At 52.8% G+C, this 14,294-nt stretch overlaps 1 protein-coding gene across 1 annotated transcript; it reads right to left on the minus strand.

Moving 5' to 3' along the window:
• Window positions 1-759: 759 nt before the first annotated feature.
• On the minus strand, window positions 760-2,377 carry ACTL9 (actin like 9). The gene has a single exon (XM_044998827.1). The coding sequence runs from the start codon at window positions 2,261-2,263 to the stop codon at window positions 926-928; it is 1,338 nt and encodes a 445-aa protein (XP_044854762.1). The 5' UTR covers window positions 2,264-2,377; the 3' UTR covers window positions 760-925.
• Window positions 2,378-14,294: the final 11,917 nt, after the last annotated feature.

Genomic DNA, 14,294 nt, shown 5'->3' on the forward strand with positions numbered 1-14,294 from the left:
CATACCACAGCCTGCATATCCCACCGGGATGTGCCGGGAAATAGGGGTGATAGCCAAAGACAGAGTGGGGAAATAATGCACCACATAGATTAGGGACAGTGTTTGCCAGGAGATGGCAGCATGGCTTGGACACTAAATGGCATGAATGAGACAGCGGTGACTTCAGGGCCAGCAAGTGGCAGACAGTTTGCCTGTGGGACTGGCTGTCTCAGGGCCTGGGATACGGGGCCTTTTCCCTTGGAGACAGTTTTAGTTCTTATCTAGCGTCTGGTCAGAGGGACTGCTGGCTCAGCGCATAGGGAAGGGGATATGAGAGACGTTTCTGCTTTCTGAGGTGCTGGCTCCAATCTAGCCCCAGGGCAGGGGACTGGCTGGTTCAGGGAGTCTGGGGCTGGAATATGAGGCCTTTCCCCTTCAGAGGGTGCCAGTTCCAATTCAGTCTCAGCACCTGCAAGTCATTCTTATCTGACATCCATTCAGCAGCCCCACCTGAAACAAGGTGCTGGGTCTCCACCCATATCTCACACACTCTCCCATCTCCATTGGGATGAACTGCCCCTCCTTGTGGGCAGCCTTAGCGAAGAGGCCAAGGAACCAGGGAGATGGAGCACCCTTCTCCTCTGTAAAGGGGAGCTCTTTCCAGAGCAGGGCTAAGGCCTAGGGTGTGGTGGGATGCTGTGTGTCAAGGGGACGCATGCCCTGCCATCGAGCCCATATTTGATAGTGGAATTCAATGAGATTTGAGCTCCCAAACTCGTTAAGGCTCCTCTGAAAATTCCAGCCAGGAGTGTCCTGAGATCCTGGAATAGATGGTGCCGTATTTATTAATGATACAACTGTCCCTTTCCCAACCAGGATCCACAAGCAAATTACAATTTTGGTGCAAACTCACTTCTCCTGATGGCTCCTGTGCCTTCAGTTTAACTCAGTAGCACTTCCGATGGACAATGTATGGCCCATACTCTTGGTACTTCTCCTTTCGAATCCAACACGACTGGAAGTTCTTCAAGGAAGCCAGGATGGAGCCTCCAGTCCAAGCAGCATAATTCCTCAGCGGGATGGAGGAAACTCTCAGCTTGGTGTTAGCTGGCACTTTCTGAAGGAGCTCACTGGAAAACCTCTTCTCCAGCCCCTCAAAGAGAGAGGAACCTCCACAGAGAAGTACATTTTGGTGCATGTCTCTCCTGGCTTCTTTGGGGACTTTCTTTAAGCTTCTCAGGGCCATGCCATGGATGCCCACGAGGGAAACACCGGGCATAGTTGGGGGGTTGAATAATCTCTCTGGGCACTGGAATCGCTCTTTCCCTAGGCTGATGATCTGGCCGTCCGGCAGCTGGAAATCTACCATGTATTCCGCCTTGGGAAGATTGCACTCGCTTTCAAAGTCAGCAGCGACATAGCAGAACTTATGCTTGATATCTTCCACAATATGCATCATCCTCTCATTAAACGCATGCCCCGTGTCCCCGAGAAGCTGTAGCAGAAAGGAAGTCAAGTGAGATCCGGCAATATCCATTCTCTCAATGGCATGTGGCAAGTTGTAACCTTCCAGGACCGGTACAGTGTGGGTCACTGCGTAACCCGTATCTACCACCAAGCCACTGATTTTCCCGTGGGCATATACTGACAAGACAGAGTGATAAGCCATGTACATGCCAGGAGAGTTCAGAGATTCAAACACCACTTCCACCATCTTCTCTCTGTTGGTGGTAGGGCTGAGGGGTGGATCTGACATCAATAGAGCATGCTCTTCTGGAGGAACCTTAAGGTCGTGATAGAACATGTGTCTCCAGAGGACCTCTGCTGCCTCCCAATCGATGATGATGCCATTCCTCACAGGAAAAATGATCTCCACATTGGGTTGCAGTCGGGCATTCTCTCCAATAAAAGTGTCTGGTCCTGTCCCTCCAGACTTTATTGACCTCTCCGAAAGATGGCCGACCAAAGTACCAACAATGGATTTGGGTTTCTGCTGCCCAGCAAACCCTGCTTTACAGCTCCCAGTACCCGTTTCTATCACAACGGCGCCTGTCTTCTTCACAACCGGGCGGTCTTTCACAGGGGAACTAGACCGCTCTCTAGTGAACCGGCTTTCTTCTGCTGCTCCTTTAGCCTTGAGGTACTGATCTGAAGAATGGGCCCTGGATCTTCGAGAGGGGCTCCTTGTCCCTAGCCTGCCTGTTTGTGGATTCATTGACCTTGGAGTCACGGGGTCTGGACTGGATAGTCTTGAGCTACCTGTCCTTGGGCTGTCTGAAGACATTCTAGTGGAGACAGAAACGACCTCCCTAAAGGTAAAATGGGAAGTGGCTTTTAGGGGAGTTAGCTTAGGTCCAGGACAGGTTTGATCACTGTTGTCATAGCGAGAACTATGACATCATTCCAGCTTCTTCAGTGAAGCTGTTTCCCTTCTGATTCCTGTTTGCCTTCATTCTCTGCCTTTCTTCATCCCTGCCCATCTGATTTGAAACGAGACTTTTGTCGTTCATTTTTCACTGTATCTTTCTGACCCCATGTGTACTTGCACTAACCATTGTGCCTGTTCCATTTTTTTTAACTAATAGCTATAGGATAAAGCTAGAAGTTGAACGAACCAGTCTTTGGGCCAAAGGAACCCAATATAACGTGTCTGCTTCGTGATCCTTTCTAAGAGCTTTATACTGTGTGATGGGGCAAGGCCAGATGGTTACAGTAAAGTAGTAAGGAACAGGTATGTTAGCCCCAGGCTAACCAAATCCCTGGTACCATGGTAACCAAATGGCAGTTGCTCCAGGTTAATCAAGACACCTGGGGCCAATTAAGATCTTTCTAGAAGGCAGTGGAGACAGCTACATTGATTGGGCCACCTGAAGCCAATCAAGGGCTGGCTGGAACTAGTTAAAAGCCTCCCAGTTAGTTAGTGAGGGGGGCGTGTGAGGAGCTGGGAGCAAGAGGCACCAGGAACTGAGAGGGAGAGGCTGTGCTGCTGGAGGACTGAGGAGTACAAGCGTTATCAGACACCAGGAGGAAGGTCCGGTGGTGAGGCTAAAGAAGGTGTTGGGAGGAGGCCATGGGGAAGTAGCCCAGGGAGTTGTAGCTGTCCTGCAGCTGTTACAGGAGGCACTATAGACAGCTGCGATCCACAGGGCCCTGGGCTGGAACCCGGAGTAGAGGGCAGGCCCGGGTTCCCCGCAAACCTCCCAACTCCTGATCAGACACAGGAGAAGCTGACCCAGACTGTGGGGAAGATCACTGAGGTGAGGAAATCTGCCAATAAGTGCAGGACCCACCAAGGTAGAGGAAGAACTTTTGTCCCAACTGATATCAGTTGAATGTTGGCAACCTTATTTTAAAGGAGCAAAAAGATAATTCCTCATTAACGCTGTTGTAACAAAACATACAAATGGTAATTGGCAGGGATTGAGTGACGGACTGTTAGCAGCAAACCTGGTATTATCAAAGGGGTACAGGGGAATAAGGGCCCAAGTCCCATGAAACATGGGCATCTAACTCGCTTTAACTCTGTCGTCAATCCCAGGCCGGGTCTCTGCCGCTTGAGCCAACCGAGAACTCCTCTAGTTGTGAGAAAGTAGCCGACTATCCTCATCCCTGGGACTGCCAGTTGGAGGGAGACCTGGGCAGAGGCTAGGGTGACCAGACAGAGGTGTGAAAAATCGGGACGGGGTGGGGGGTAATAGGAGCCTATATAAGAAAAAGACCCCAAAATCGGGACTGTCTCTATAAAATCGGGACATCTGGTCACCCTAGCAGAGGCACCAATGCCAGTTTTTAAAGGTGTTTAAGTGTCTAAAGATGCAGATAGACACCTAGTGGGATATTCAAAAGCACTTAGGGGCCTTTAAAAATCAGTCCCTAAAACAATGGATTATTCTCTCCAACCTTTAAAAAACAGCAGACTGTAGGACACCCTACATGCGTGTTGCTGATCCCCCTGACCACCAGGTGTCACTACTGCACTGCAAACAGTTGCAGCTCTAGCAGAAAGGGACAGGTGTCAAGGGACCAGCACCACTGGCTTTTTTGATGATTTCTTTTAAATATTGTAAGTATGTCGAGGGCTTGTAAAGGGTGACAGCTCTGGAGACAGGGTTAGTTAGTATTATGACAGCAGCACTCGGAAGCTGTGGCTGAGATCTGGGCCCCAATGTGCTAGGTGCTGTACAAAAACCATGGTGAAAGAGACAATCACTGCTCTGATGAGCTTACGATTTAAATCAGCCAGGTGAGAGACACAGAGGTAAGAGGGGAAAGAGAGGATGTGACTCGCCCTAGGTCACAAAGCAGCTCAGTGGAAGGGCAGGAAACAGACCCCAGGCCAAGGCACTGTCTGCTGGACCATGCAGCCTTTGAGGAAGGTTTTCTGTTAAACCACAGCAAAGCACATCCTGGGCAGCAGCATTGCAAGCTTCCTCTGTGCCCCAAGTCCTGGCCTGGGCAGCAGGGCTCAGGTTACAGGCCAGGACTTGGGGCTGCAGCTCTTGGGCTTCCCGGCAGGGCTCGGGCTTCGGTCCACCCGACTGGAGTCATGTAGTAATTTTTTGTTGTCAGCAGGGGGTCGCGGTGTAATGAAGTTTGAGCACCCCTGCTCTAATGCAACAAAATCCCTGGCCCGTCTCCGCAGAAGAGTGAGCTGCTCTCAGGCTGCAAGGCAAACACAGGGGCTGCAGCTCCATGTGCTTCCCGACATGTGTCATTGCACCCTGCAGGCGATGTCTCAGTTAAGAGTGGCATGCATTGTATTTGCATTCCCAAAAGCATATCAGAGAGGGTTTTCCTGTGCTCTTTTGACATCATTCCTGTCTGAAGTGAACTCTGGACTCTAGAGAGAGTGTGATTACAAGCCTGGGATCACCTTGGGCAAACTTTTTCACGAGGAGGGTTGTGAAGCACTGGAATGGGTTACCTAGAGAGGTGGTGGGATCTCCCTCCTTAGAGGTTTTTAAGGTCTGGCTGGGATGATTTAGTTGAGGATTTGTCCTGCTTTGAGCAGGGGGTTGGACTAGATGACGTCCTGAGGTCCCTTCCAACCCTGATATTCTATGATTCTAAGTCACTTCCTGGTCCCGTGCCTCAGTTTCCCCGTCTGTAAAATGGGGATAATGCTGCTGACCTCTTTTGGAAAGCCAGGTGAGATCTACTGATGGAAAGTGCTAGATAAGAGGTAGGTATTATTATTTCACAGGCTGCCATGAATCTGGAGCACACGTTAGTGCATGCCCAACACAGGGTCCCCTGTTTTGTCCATTGCATTTATTTATTGGCACAGTTCTGGGCTAGCAGCTGTTGGGATCTGTTGCCATAGTGAAGGAATGTCGTGATGATGTCACTAAAGCATTTGCGATCAGCAAGGTGTGGAATTGACTCAGGACTCAAGCTCTGTGGCTGGTGGGGGAGGGGGGTCAGAGCTATAGCTCAGGCAACGCTGCCCTCACAATCTGTCCCGTGTCCTGAGAACCATGCGGTCGTGTGCTGAGATGGGTCGGGTGTGTTGTGTTGGTTTGAGTTTTCGCAAACCAGCCGGGGGAAAGGTGGCCCACCAGGGCTTTGCCATCTCTAATTGCTGTGGGTTGCCTGAGCCAGCTCCTACAATGTGTAACTCTTTGAACACTCACTAAAGATGATTTGTATGGAGCCCCACCTGGAGATGAGGGTCCCATCTGGGAAGGCAGTGTGGCCTAGTGGGCAAGTCACTTCCCCGCTCGGTGCCTCAGTTTCCCCACCTGCAAAATGGACGCTGACTTCCTTTGTAAAATGCTTTCCGACTTCCGGCTGCAAGGGCTACGTGCCATTATTGTGGTGCTAGGTGCTGTGCAGTCACAAAGCGGGAGACACGTCCTGCCCCAAAGAGTTGACAATTTACATAGTCAAAACAGAGGGTGGGAGGGGAAACAGAGGCACAGAGCTTTGCCTGAGGACACAGAGCTGATGAGCGATAGCGTCAGGAGCAGAACCCAGGTGTCCTGCCTAGCAAGCCAGCACCCCTTGGCCTACCCTGCTACCCTTTTGTCTGCAAGGTTCATTGTCTTCATTATTACATTTATTTACTTCTCCCATTTGTTCTGCGGTCTGGCATGGTCTGAATAGCAGCGATTATAGTCACAGACACACAAATGTCAGCACCGACAAACAGTAAACCAGGGCAGGGCTCCGACAGAATGCCCTGCAAAGGGCAAGTGTTACTATAGGTTCTTATCTCAGATGAACATTTCCATGCGGCATGGCTGATCCCTGTGACCGGCTCTGAGGCCCTGGAATGGAGCAAGGCCGTTTTAACGAGTGGGGCAACAGTAAAAAGATCAGATCCCTACTCTACATGCCCTATTCTCCTGGCTCTGGCAGTGGCCCATAGCCGATGATTCAAAGAAGAAAAAATAATCCCATAATGCACCTGACTAGCTGTGGAGTTCTGTAAATAGGAACATAAGAACGGCCAGACTGGGTCAGACCGAAGGTCCATCCAACCCAGTATCCTGTCTTCCCACAGTGGCCAATGCCAGGTGCCCCAGAGGGAGTTAGGGTGACCAGACAGCAAATGTGAAAAATTGGGACAGGGGGTCGGGGGTAATAGGAGCCTATATAAGAAAAGACCCAAAAATCAGGACTGTCCCTATAAAATCAGGACATCTGGTTACCCCAGAGGGAGTGAACCTAACAGGCAATGATCAAGTGATCTCTCTCCTGCCCTTCATCTCCACTCTCTGACAAACAGAGGCTAGGGACACCCATCCTGGCTAATAGCCATTAATGGATTTAACCTCCATGAATTTATCTAGTTCTCTTTTAAACCCTGTTATAGTCTTAGCCTTCACAACCTCCTCAGGCAAGGAGTTCCACAAGTTGACTGTGCGCTATGTGAAGAAGAACTTCCTTTTATTTGTTTTAAACCTGCTGCCCATTAAATAGAGGTTGGAGGAGATGCCTTCCTGATCCTTCAAGCTCTCAGTTTAAGCCCTGAAGCATGAGGCTTAAGTAGCACCCTGGACTCTATAAATGACTGTGCTGGGTTCTCCTTGCCCCGCTAGCAGGGCTGCAGGTCAGAGTGACATGGCAGAGGCAAAGGGAGGGAACGGCTAGTGGAAGTGGTTTGGGGGGGTGGTACAGCCTCTAGCCGGCGCATGGGGAGTGGGTACTCCTGGGTGAGGATTCTGGCTGCCTGGGAAAGGATTGCTGGATTTTAAGCCAACGTGGTCTCTTCCCGCACACTCAGTAGCCCTGGCATTTGGTTCATATTGATTAGAAATTAGGGCAGTAGTGTTCCAACCCTCTGCGTTCAGCTGTTGCAATGCAAGATGTGAGCTGAGGGTGTTAGCTGGAGCTGGGCCTCAGAGGAGGCGGGAGAAGGGGGTCAGCAGAGTCCAGGCCTCTGGAAAAAAAGGTGCTTAAAACCTTTCTCTCAGGTCATTTCCTGTCAGGAACTTGTGAAGGGTTGTGCCACACGGGCAGTGAAAGGGTTAAGTGGAGCCAGGGAGCAATTAGTGAACCGAGTTGCACCTGGAGGGTGGGCCAGGCCCAGTTCAGGATGAATGCTAGCTGGGGGGCGAAGGGAGCCATAGGCTCCTTTCCTCAGACCGGTGCATGGGAGAGGGGGGGTCAGGTGCTCCTGTATGAGCCCTGATGGGAGCAGGGCCACCCAGAGGATTCAGGGGGCCTGGGGCAAAGCACTTTCAGGGGCCCCTTCCGTAAAAAAAAGTTGCAATACTATAGAATAGTATATTCTCGTGGGGGGCCCTGTGGAGCCCTGAGCCTGGGGCAAATTGCCCCACTTTCCTTCCCCCCCGCCTCCCCCGGGGCGGCCCTGGATGGGAGCGGACAAGCTGGCCCTCTGGGGACAAAGCCCCGGGAGGCGTCCCTCAGAACAAGGACTCAGCAGGGCTTGGAAAGGGTTGAGGCAGAGTGAGGGCAGGATGTTATCCAGGGAGGCAGCCAGGAGGCTGAGGGGAGCCAGGACTGCAGGAAGCCCTGGGGGAGGAGGGGGGAGGAGGAGAGCCCAGAGTGGGGACTGAAGTCCCGGCCTTCGGCTCTTAGATAGTTGTTTGCAGGGGGAGTTTTGACACCATTGGAGGGGTCGGCCTGCACGTGAGCTGAGCTACGAGAAGCAGCAGCCCGTGGCCTGGGCAACAGCAGCTGTCTGCCGGGTGCACCAGAGGAGGAGAGCCAGCCATGCCAGGCCCAGCCGTGGGGGGATACGCCGACTGGTGAGTCGCTGTTTTTCTTAGGGGAAGGATACATTACTAAAAACACTCTGAACCCTGGCTTCCCGGCCATAGAGGGAATCGATGTTTAAAATCCGGAGGCGTGGCTGGAAAGCCCCACATTACAGCGTTTCTTTGCTTACCAAAGCCCGTGGGAAGCAGCATGTGAGTTCAAATAGGAAGCAAAGAGGAAGGATGGTCCAGTGGTTAAGGCACTTGCTTAGGGTTTGGCAAACTTGGTTTCAAGTCCTTGCTCTGCCACCGACTCCCTATCTGGCCTTGGGTGAGTCACCTAGTCTCTCTGTGCTTTAGCCCCCCCCCCCTCTGTAAAGTGGTGATAATAAGCGTTTCTATACTGCACAGAGGTATTATGAGAATAAAAACACTCAAGCAAGAGGGCTGTATATGTGCCTGAAATAGAACTGCCCTAAAGCTGCTTTAATTTACACCGGAGGATGTGCAGACTCCTGCGAGGCCCAGAAACAGGGGCCCTCTGTGCCCGTCTTGAGCACAGAGAATCATCAGCCCTTATATGTTTTGTCCTGTGCCTTGCAACACCAGGCAGGCACCAATGGCTTATTGCTTAATCCCAGCCCAGATGCCAGCCAGTCCCTTTGGAATTCTGTGCCTCCAGCCGGAGTTTTCTCTGAATACAGAGTGTGGAATGCAATTCCTGCAATTCCTGTAACTCAGCACTGCCATCCAGTTTCATTACCTGCCCGTCCACCCTGCGCCCTGATGAGCCAGTCGGAGAAGTAGTGACCGATGCCGCCAGGTGAGTTTTTAACTCCTTGTTTCCTCCAGTTTATAACTTTTTTGCATACACATAACTCAGAACCCAATGAACTTTCACCATTTGATATCACCATAGAATCGTAGACGATTAGGGTTGGAAGAGACCTCAGGAGGTCAACTAGTCCCACCCCCTGCTCAAAGCAGGACCAACCCCAACTAAATCATCCCAGCCAGGGCTTTGTCAAGCCAGGCCTTAAAAACCTCTAAGGATGGAGATTCCACCACCTCCCTAGGGAACCCATTCCAGTGCTTCACCACCCTCCTAGTGAAATAGTGTTTCCTAATATCCAACCTAGACCTCCCCCACTGCAACTTGAGACCATTGCTCCTTGTTCTGTCATCTGCCACCATTGAGAACAGCCGAGCTCCATCCTCTTTGGAACCCCCTATGATGTTGCACTCCATATGATTTTATGAAAATATGCTAGTGAGTGTGAATATGGAATATGCTTCATGCAAAAGGTCTCTTGTAAGGTATCATTGCAAAGCTTATAATCTTCTGAATGTGGTCATCCTAGTTGTATAAATGTATCATTTTGTGTATCTTAAAACTAAAAATATAAAATAAAACTCTAAGTTCCTATTGTAATTATGCAAAGCGTGGGCCATTAGTGGTGGTTTGGAATCTTGACGGCTCCCATCAACTAGGACAGTTGGTGATAAATGGCTCTGTTTACTTGCAAGCCTCCCTGTCAGTCAGGCCAGGAAGAATGAAGGCTTGGGGGGGGGGGGGTCTCGCAGGACATGTGACCATGTCACCTGGTACTGGAATCCATCTTAAACCTGGTGCCTTTCCCATTTAGAAGGAGGGGTGGGGACCCGAGAAGAAAATAGATTCCTGCCTTGTGCCAAAGCTATATAAGGGGGTGGAACAGAACAAAGGAGATTCCAGTCATGAGAAATCCCCTAGTTACCATCTGAGCTGGCGCTAGCAAGGAGTGTACCAGGGGAAGGATCGGGCCCAGACTAGGAAGGAGTCCAGTCTGTGAAAGAAGCTTATTGGAACATCTCTGAGGGTGAGATTTACCTGTATTCAGTTTCCCACTGTATTAGGCTTAGACTTGCGTGTTTTGTTTTATTTTGCTCGGTAACTTACTTTGTTCTGCCTGTTGTTTCTTGGAACCACTTAAATCCTACTTGTTGTTAAATATAACACCACTTTGGCTTATTATTGAACCCAGAGTTAGTGACTAATACCCGGGGGAGCAAACAGCTGTGCATATCTCTCAATCAGTGTTATAGAGGGCAGACAACTTAGAAGTTTACCCTGTGTAAGCTCTATACAGAGTAAAATGGATTCATTTGGGGTTTGGATCCCATTGGGAGCTGGGTGTCTGGGTGCTGGAGACAGGAGCACTTCTTAAGCTGTTTTCAGTTAAATCTGCAGCTTTGGGGCGTGTGGTTCAGACCCTGGGTCTGTGGTGGAGCAGACTGGTGTGTCTGGCTCAACAAGGCAGGGTTCTGGAGGCCCAAACTAGCAGAAAAAACAGGCTCAGAGGTAGTCTCAGCACTGCAGGTGACAGACCCAAGGGGGTTTCTGTAATTGAACCTGTCACACTCCCCTTCAGGTAGTTGAAAGCTGCTATCAAATCCCCCCTCACTCTTCTCTTCTGCAGACTAAATAAGCCCAGTTCCCTCAGCCTCTCATCGTCAGTCATGTGCCCCAGCCCCTTAATCCTTTTCATTGCCCTCCGCTGGACTCTCTCCAAATTATCCACGTCCCTTCTGTCGTGGGGGGACCAAAACTAGATGCAATCCTCCACACCCGAACCAGCCAAGAAATAATCTGTGAAATGTTCTGCTTGAAGTCAATGAGCTGGCAGAGCCAGGAACTGACTGGATCTCAATCCCAGTCCACAAGGCCATTCTTCCTCTGGGCCCTGAGAGCACAGCCGGTGTTCTGCATCTCTGTCGGCGATGGCCCTGGAGGCAGGGCATCGGCCGAGAGCGGAATGCACCTGGCACTCTAGGAGGAAGTTGGACTAGCTTGGTTTAAGCTGGTCGGTAAGAAGGGTGTGTCGAGCCTGGAGCGTTGCCAAAATGCTACTTTCCAAGACCAGGCAACCGTTTTCACAAATCAACCCCCTTATTTCCCTCCCTGGCCTGGCTCTAACAGTGCTGCGGGACCGAGGATGCACAGCGCAGCAAACACTGGCTGAGGGACGGGGAGAGGCAGAAAATAAGGAGCAGGGATCCCTTCACCAAGGAGACGTAGGGCTCTGTAGCGGAAGCCAGGGACAGGCATTATGTGCCTGTCTAACAATCTGGGACTCGGATTCTGAGTCCTGTGCCAGGTGAGGCATTGGTGGCTGCTAAGCTCTGTGCAGGGCAGCTCGTAGGGGCAGTTGCCCTCAGTGCGAACTTCCGGCGGTGCCAAATCCAGAATCTGGACGGGCTGGGGGTGCCACGTCTCCCTGCCTTTTTTTTGGACTGTCGGCTTGGGGGTGGGGATGATGCGGAACAGGTTTTTGGTTTTTTTTGCCCTGGGTGGCAAAACATCTAACGCCGGCCCCAGCTCTGCAGCTCCTTCCCTCTCGGAGGCTGCTGCCCTTCTCTGTGTCACTAATCCGGAGGCCAGGGTGCAGGAATCCCCAGGTGGAAGTCTCTGGCCTTTGATCAGAAAGAGGTCAGACGAGAGATGCACAATTATTTTGATCAACCGCCTCCTAACAGGGGGTGCTCCAGTCTGATGTCTGGGAACTAAGGTCTGACCATGGTCCAGCCAGAGGCGGGACTGCGGCTTCGATCTAGCTAGCTTGGGTATAACTACAGGTGCTGCAGTTACACCTCTGATTGCAGGGTAGACGTAGCCTTAGAACTTGACTGGTCCTGCTGGGGTGGTGCCCACCTCCTCTGTGAATCAGGCACAGAGGTTGATCCACACAAGGGGTGGGAAAACTACAGCCCGGGGGCCACATCCAGCCCTCCAGGTGTTTTAATCTGGACCTTGAGTTCCTGCCAGGAAGCAGGATCTGGGCCTTGCCCCACTCTGCATGGCTCCTGGAAGCAGCAGCATGTTCCCCCTCTAGCTCCTATGTGTAGGGGCAGCCAGGGGTCTCTGCACACTGCCCCCGCCCCAAGTGTTGCGCCCGCAGCTCCCATTGGCTGGGAGCCACAGCCAATGGGAGCTGCAGGGGCGGTGTCTGCGGATGGGGCACCACGCAGAGGCGCCTGGCCACACCTCCGTTTAGGAGCGGGGACATGCTGCTGCTTCCGGGCGCTGCTTGAGGTAAACGCTGCCTGGAGCCTGACCCCTGATCCGGCCCATGCCCCTGCCCCTGCCCTGATCCCCCTCCCACCCTCCGAACCCTTTATCCCCAGAGCTCGTACCCCCAGCCGCAGCCCTCCCGCACCGCAACCCCCAATTTTGTGAGCATTTTGTGGCCCGCCGTACAATTTCCATCCCCAGATGTGGTGCTCCAATTATGCGCTGCACTGCCCAGCAGTGGCCAGGAGATGGCAGGAGCCACCGGCAGCTTTGTCTCCAGCCCCAGCTCAGGAATGCTTCCCACCCAGGAGCCAGCGTCGCTCTTCTCACCTGTCTTGCCCCGGAGCAGCCGAAGGGCTGGACTGACAGCCAGGTCGGCCGCCCGCCCCGAGCAGGGAGCTCCGCAAGGGTACACAGGCAGCCGTGCCCATAAGCTGACACGCGGCGGACAGAGAATGAGTCACAGGGAGGGTATTTGTGGGGAGGGGCTGGGCGATTCCGTTGTGGTGTCAGTGAGTGTGTAGGAGGCCCTCCACCCTCTGCCAAACACCTGTCAGCTTGCTGAGGCGCAGGGTCAAGGAGGGGACGCGAGTGTCCTCTGCAGAACCAGCCCGATTCTAGAAATTCCTGCCCCGGCCAACTTCTCCTTGGCTACAGAATGTTCCAATGCACAGTGTGACCCGCGTTTGTCAGAGGAGCCCCTTCCACATCCAATCAATAGCAACAGGGGAGTCCCTGCGGGGTAAAGCAGGGGGTTCAGCTGCTAGACTGAGGGATCTGTGCAGCTGCATGGAGCCCGCACCGCTAGGTCCCTGCTCCCCTCCAGAAAGCTGTACCCAGGCACCTCGCTGCCGACCTTCAGCATCCCACTCATGGCCCTGTCCACTCGGCCTAGTCACTTTTATTCAGACCCACCTCCCCGGCGTTGCTCCGGTTCTGGGCCCTCCACAGCGCTTGGCCTGTGCGCTGCGGTCGCTCTAAGGGGCGAGCTCTCCGTCTCACCCGGAAGGTGCCTGCTCCTATCACCGTGGTGTCTAGCTTGTGGCTTGTCAAGGGCCTGAATGGGTGGGTTGGTGCGCCCGTCACTCAGATGCACAGTGAAGTTCCTTTATTGAGTCTGCTCCTCTGTGACGGGGGGTGAGGCACAGACCATCAATGACCAACTAGCACATTCAGGGGCTGTCAGCACTGAGAGCGAGGCCACGGACTAGCCCCCACCCCCAGCACACTATAGAAATGGGGTAAAGAAGGAGGAGCCAATGTCTTGTTGCCTTAATGGGGTGTGTATGTGAGGATTGAGGAGACAGAACCCAGGAGGAGGGTAGAGGTTGGGGTAGCTGAACTCATGGGCCTGGGTTGGGCAGGTGCAAGGCTGGGTGGGGGCTGAATTGATGCTGGGGGGCGGGGCAGGGCAGGTAGATGTGAGTGCTGGGCGGGGGAACAGGACTGACTTGGAGGTTGGGGGCAGAGGTGGGGGTGAGAACTCCTGCGGGGGGGCTGAAATCATCTGGGACAGCGGGCACCATGACGCGTGTCTCAGACACACGCTGAGGATGGACAGGGGGAGTTCACCATAGAAATCCAGAGCAGCAAACACAACGTGGTCATTTTAAAAAATGCATCTCTTGGCTTCCTGGGGGATCCGACTCGGGCCTTTTGAGCTCGTCAGGCTGGCAATACTGAGAGAGCAACGCAGCACAAACCAGGCAGCTTCTCACGCTACTCGACCACCTGGTACCTAAGGGCGAGGTCAACCGTCAGTCCTGCCCCACCGTGCTCTTCGCTTTCCCACTCCTGTCTCATGCTCCACCCTGCTGAGCCAGTCCTGGGTCTGTCTTGAGCAGCTTGTGCCCGTGGCTGGCTCGTACCAAGACAGTAATGGGCAAACGTTGGCCAAGGAGTCTGAGGGCTCAGTGCAGCAGGTGGGGATGTGGTGCAGAGGATGCCCAGAGAGTCGTGAGCTGTGATGCTCCCTGTTGGAGGGCGGCTCAGGAAGAAGAAGCTTGGAAGATGTGCAAACTTGCCACTACCATTCTCTCTCTCTCTCTCTCTCTCTCTCTCTCTCTCTCTCACACACACACACACACACACACACACAC

Source organism: Mauremys mutica, chromosome 24, assembly GCF_020497125.1.
Source record: "Mauremys mutica isolate MM-2020 ecotype Southern chromosome 24, ASM2049712v1, whole genome shotgun sequence".
Taxonomy (NCBI): domain Eukaryota; kingdom Metazoa; phylum Chordata; order Testudines; family Geoemydidae; genus Mauremys; species Mauremys mutica.

Coding starts and splice junctions, on each gene's coding strand:
- ACTL9 (XM_044998827.1), bottom strand. CDS start 2,263: ATGTCTTCAGACAGCCCAAGGACAGGTAGCTCAAGACTATCCAGTCCA.